This window comes from Alexandromys fortis, unplaced genomic scaffold (genome assembly GCF_014885135.2).
Source record: "Alexandromys fortis isolate MF-2015 unplaced genomic scaffold, M_Fortis_MF-2015_v1.1 scaffold_222, whole genome shotgun sequence".
NCBI lineage: Eukaryota > Metazoa > Chordata > Mammalia > Rodentia > Cricetidae > Alexandromys > Alexandromys fortis.
In genome coordinates this window covers 1,582,567-1,587,960 of record NW_026068108.1, presented here as the reverse complement: position 1 = coordinate 1,587,960, position 5,394 = coordinate 1,582,567, and the positions used below count along the sequence as shown (strand labels likewise).

The 5,394-nt window shown below is 46.1% G+C and overlaps 1 protein-coding gene across 1 annotated transcript in view; it reads left to right on the top strand.

The window, feature by feature from the left end:
- Window positions 1-4,084: 4,084 nt before the first annotated feature.
- The window catches only part of Psmc3 (proteasome 26S subunit, ATPase 3), a 5,760-nt gene continuing 4,450 nt past the window's right edge, over window positions 4,085-5,394 (top strand). Inside the window, exons 1-3 of the mRNA XM_050124273.1 lie at window positions 4,085-4,381; window positions 4,609-4,692; window positions 5,253-5,378. Of these exons, the coding sequence (XP_049980230.1) occupies window positions 4,298-4,381; window positions 4,609-4,692; window positions 5,253-5,378 (294 nt within the window). The 5' untranslated portion in view covers window positions 4,085-4,297. The remainder of the gene's footprint in view (window positions 4,382-4,608; window positions 4,693-5,252; window positions 5,379-5,394) is intronic.

The following is a 5,394-nucleotide window of genomic DNA, read 5'->3' as shown; positions in this document are numbered from 1 at the left end:
TAAGTCATCCTGGGGTCTGGCACGTACTGATGAGGCTAAATGCTGTCCTTGTACTTTCTGTCCCTGCTCATCAATTTCAATAAATTCCTGAATCTTTTCAAATCTTTTTACTATTGCCTATTTTAAAGTCTGAATCTCCTGTCTAGTGTTCTGTTCTAATGCCCTCATTGAGGATGCCAAGGTATGAAACTTTTCCAGTAAAGATTATTAGTCCATAAAGACTGTATTATTTCTGAAAGTGCCTCATTCTTGGCCCTGGTATTGAACCATTTTAATGAGATAATTTTGAAAACAAACTAATTCCTAGACTCAAATAAAGGGATGTAGAAGGAAAATCGCATAAGCCTTCAACAATACCTTCCATAGAATAAGCAAAATAATTACTGAACTCTTAGTTATGTTATCAGTATTTTCTGTAGTTTTTCAGATCTTATCTGTTGTAAGGCAATTACAATGAATTGGAGTAGGTGTAATAATTGTTATCAGCCAGCAGATGTCGCAGTTGCAGCCACATGACTGAGTGATGCTTACTTGGGTACTGAAAAATATGCTTTGTTTAACAAATCAAGACCAGTTATTAAGGTGATCAAATGATTCCGAGAGTTGGGGCCCAGGATAAAGAGAAAAGTCAATGTTTTCCCTCAGTACGAGTTGTGGACTGTGTGCACCACAGGGATGGTGGTGCAGGGGCTGGCCTGTAATACACGGAGAGGCAGCGGGTGGGCCAAGAGCTGGGGAGCACTCAGCAGCAGCCTGCTGCAGCTGAGGGCCGCCTAGAACCGTGGGCGGGAGAGTCCCAAAAAGTGTGGACTGTGCCCCATGTTGGATGCCAGATGAGGACAGAAGTTATAAAATAATCCCACATTAGTTCAGAATTACATATAGTAAGGGGTTGTTTATTTAGGAGAGGCTCACAGATCACTGTCCTTGATCACAGTCCTCTGCTCAGGGAACAGGAATCAAATCTAGTACCCTGAAGCAAGAGAGCTAATGCATGCTTTACAGCTGCGTTTATAGTATAAGAGACCACGCCCAAGTCTCTTAAAGGCTATTGGCCAAAGGAGCTCCCACAGCACACAGTTCTGTGTGATCAGCATGAGGGGACCAGAGCTGCCAAAGCACACTTGGCCATCGTCTCCATTCCCACTCCCTTCCACAGGAGTCCAAGGTTAGAGTAGAACGATTATTCCTGATGCACTAATGTGTTGACTCCAGAACCAGGGTTAGATGGACCTGAGGCTATGCTTGCAATCTCTGTCCTGCTGGGGCAGCCTGCTGATAAGTCCTAATTTCCCTTAGCACCACAGCCTTCTTTTTTTAAAATATTTATTTATTATATATACAATATTCTGTCTGTCTGTATGCCTGCAAGCCAGAAGAGGGCACCAGACATTGCAGATGGTTGTGAGCCACCATGTGGTTGCCGGGAATTGAACTAAGGACCTTTGGAAGAGCAGGCAATGCTCTTAACTGCTGAGCCATCTCTCCAGCCCACCACAGCCTTCTTAAATGATCTTTCTTTCCCATCTCCTCCAAGGCATCACTATTCCTTTGCTCTCAAGAGAACTGATCAGTCCTGGTATCCTTTATAATGAGAAATCCAGTCTACATCTCTCCTCCTGTCCTGTACTCTGTGTGTGTGTGTGTGTGTGTGTGTGTTGTGTCTCTGTGTATTATATGTGTGTGTACATTCACATGCGTGTGTTTGTGTTGAAGCTAGAGATGTAATAGGGTATCTTCCTGCTCCCTGCCTCCCCTCCCTGTTTGTGACAGAATCACTGATCCTAGAGGGTTTTTAAGGCTAGGCTGGTGTTTTGTTTGTTTGTTTGTTTGTTTTGTTTTCTAACTCTCAATCATTCAATTTTACCAATATTAAGTCGGAAGCCAGATGATGAGATAAAAACCTGCTATATCAGGGAGGCAGAGAAAGCCCTGGCTGACCTTCCTCTCTGCTGTCATCCCCCAAACAGTTTTCTCCTACACCCATCTCAAACAAAGCTTCCTAAACTAAAGGTCCCTCCCATCCTGTGTGTCTCTCTGTCCTGACTACTCTCTGTGGATTTTATTTTCCTATCTACTGGTTGATTACTCCACCTCTTGATCTATGGTTAACTTTGTTTAATCCTGTTTACAATATTCAATCATAAAGCTCTTGGATTAAAGGTGTGTGCTAGGGCTCAGGCACTCCACAACTAGAAACAGGTTTTTTTTCCCCAGTAAATAATACAATCTTGGGGTTCACAGTGTGATCAAATAACCTGCCACAGATTGGCTGTCCCTTCCTGGTTCTAGGCACAGGCTTTGACAGCTATTCACATGGACACTGAGGACCCAAACTCAAGTCCTCACGCTGGCAGAGTATTCACTTTACCCACTAAGCTGTCTCCCAAGCCCACCACCTACCCATTTTTCTCCTCTCTCATTTAAGACCAACTTTTGCTATAATTCGCAGGCTGGCCTCAACCTCTGGGCACGCTGCCAATCTTGGCTGGAAGTAGATATTTGAGATCAGTAGGCCCATATGGCAATGATTCTCTGAATGATCCTGGGTGCATCATCCAACCCTCTGAGCTTCTGTGTGCTTATCTAAAATTGGCAATAATCTGTCCACAAGGTAGCATATTTGAGAGGACAGAATAACACACTGCTGAGAGATGCTATGTCTGTCTGAGAGGAAAACCACAAATGCTGTTATCTAAATAAGGTCTGCTTTCAGCTGTATCCCACGGTGACCACTACACAAGCATCCCCCAAATTTAGAGAAGATATGATGGCTTGACTTTTATTACAAGCTATGTGGCTTCCATGAAGATAATACAAGGGGCTAGCATTCATCTCAAACTAGTGAGAGAGGTTTTCTTGAGTAACAGACACAAGCACAATTAGTCTTATGCTGTTCAAGAGAGACTGGAGATATGACTCGCAATTAAGACTTGCTGCTTTTGCTGAGAATCTGGGTTTGGTTTCCAGCGCCCACATGAGTGCGCTCACCCTTTGTGATTGCAGTTCCAGGGGGATCTGATGCCCTCTTCTGGCCTTCTTGGGCACTGGATTCAAGTGGTGCACAGACACACATGTAGGCAAAACACTCATAAAATAAATAAATCTTCAGAGGAGACCTGCTCTGCTCACCAAGGTCATAATGAATACAGAAAACAAATGCTGCGGACCTGAGTCCTGTTTTTAACCGCATAGGCATTATCACGCGAGTTCCTCCTATATGGCCAGTTTGGTGGAGCTGCATTGATGTTAGCAGGAGCAATTGTTGTGGGCATTCACTCGAGAAGACTGCTTGGACTTAAGTCAACAGAAAGTTTTTATTAGCCAGTCAATGACTACACTGGGTGTTAGGGATCCTATGGCAGCCCTAAGCCTTTCCCAGGGTGAGCTTTTTTTTTTTGATTTTCGAGACAGGGTTTCTCTGTGGTTTTGGAGCCTGTCCGGGGAACTAGCTCTTGTAGACCAGGCTGGTCTCGAACCTACAGAGATACGCCTGCCTCTGCCTCCCAAGTGCTGGGATTTAGGGCGCCACCACCGCCCAGCCAGGGTGAGCTTTTAAGCAAAAAAAAAAAAAAAAAAAAAAAAAAAAAAAAAAAAAAAAAAAAAAAAAAAACAGAAAGAACAAAAAAAAAAAAAAAAAAAAAAAAAAAAAAAAAAAAAAAAAAAAAAAAAACATGTCCTGGGCTGACACACTTTAGTAAACAAGAACAGTGAGCCAGAAGCAGAACTACAGAAGCTAAAAGGCAAGGTTAGCACAGGGCTGGATTGTGTCCTTTATGGTTGGGGAGCCAGTGCCATACTGGCTGTTCTGGAACTCGCTCTGGAGATCCTCCTGCCTCTGCCTCTCGAGTTCTGGGACTAAAGATAAACTATTCTACGCCCGGCGATTTACAAATCTTTCAATTTCAAGTTTACCCGGACTCTGACTTTGAACTTGTGCCTCCGCAATTGCCTTTTTGGTTACCCGCCGGGTTAAAACTGCATTTCCCGAAAGACTCTGCGACTCCCGCCTCTTCCGGTTGTGTGTCAGGCCCCGCCCTGCCACGTGCCCCGGCCAATAGCAGCCCATCTATTGCTCCGGCACAAACCGGAGCAACCGGCGAGCCACGGGGCGGGCTTTGTGCTGGGTTTGGTTCGTGGAGTCCGAGCGGCAGATTCGCTCGGCACTGGAGACGCAGCTAATTCTTTCGAGTCTGGGATCGCGGGTGAAGTTCGCCACTGGTGGAGAGAGGGCATTGAGAAAGGCTGCGCTGGGCTCCCGCAGGGGCTCGGGCGCACTCCCAGTTTCGGCCTCTTCATGCAGGAAATGAATCTGCTGCCGACGCCCGAGAGTCCAGTGACTCGGCAGGAGAAGATGGCGACCGTGTGGGATGAAGCGGAGGTGAGTGCCGGGAGACGGAGGGGCGTCCCGGAGCTTGGGCCGGAGTGCGAGACATTCTTGAAGGGCTGGAAGCAGGTGGCTGGGAGTCCCAGGTCCGCTTCGGACTGGGCACCGAGCTTGGGACGTGGACAGACGACCCGACTTTATCCTGCTGTGCGGGAGTGTGGGGACGTGGGACGGCAGCTCTTAGTGAGAGTAAATAAGTATTTCTTCCTTTCTTTAAACAGCAAGATGGCATTGGGGAGGAGGTGCTCAAGATGTCCACAGAGGAGATCATCCAGCGTACACGGCTGTTGGACAGTGAGATCAAGGTGGGGCGCCTGACTCCGGTGCTTGTGTGGAGTCCCAACAAGACTCGCCCCGCCGACCCCAGTCTTCATTTTTACAATCATAATGCAGGAGGCTTGGGGCCTATCTCCTGGAACCAGAGAAAGCAAAAAAGAAAACAAAACTAAATCTTAAAAGAGGAGAAGGGACAAACAGGTCAGCCTGGACTACACGAGACTGTCTTAAAGCACCAATATATATATATATATATATATATATTAATTGAGACAGGGTTTCTCTGTACCTTTGGAATCTGCCCTGGCTGGCCTTGAACTCGTAGAGATCCAGGTGCCTCTGCTTCCCGAGTACTGGGATTAAAGTCTTGGGCCACCACTGCCCGGCACCAAACTTTTTAATAAGTCTCCATCTCACCACCACCACTCTCCCTTTATCCCACAGCTACTTCACCAGGAAGTTTTCATACTGGCATCTTGTCTTGACTTCTGCAATTTGGACACAGACAGGCTGGGTCTCATTGGATGGGTCTCCCAGTCTGATGTCAACAAACTGAATCAGGGTTGAACGTTTATTTTTTTCTTACCAGATCATGAAGAGTGAAGTGTTGCGAGTCACCCATGAACTCCAAGCCATGAAAGATAAAATCAAAGAGAACAGTGAGAAAATCAAAGTGAACAAAACCTTGCCATACCTTGTCTCCAACGTCATTGAGGTGTGTGTGTATGTAT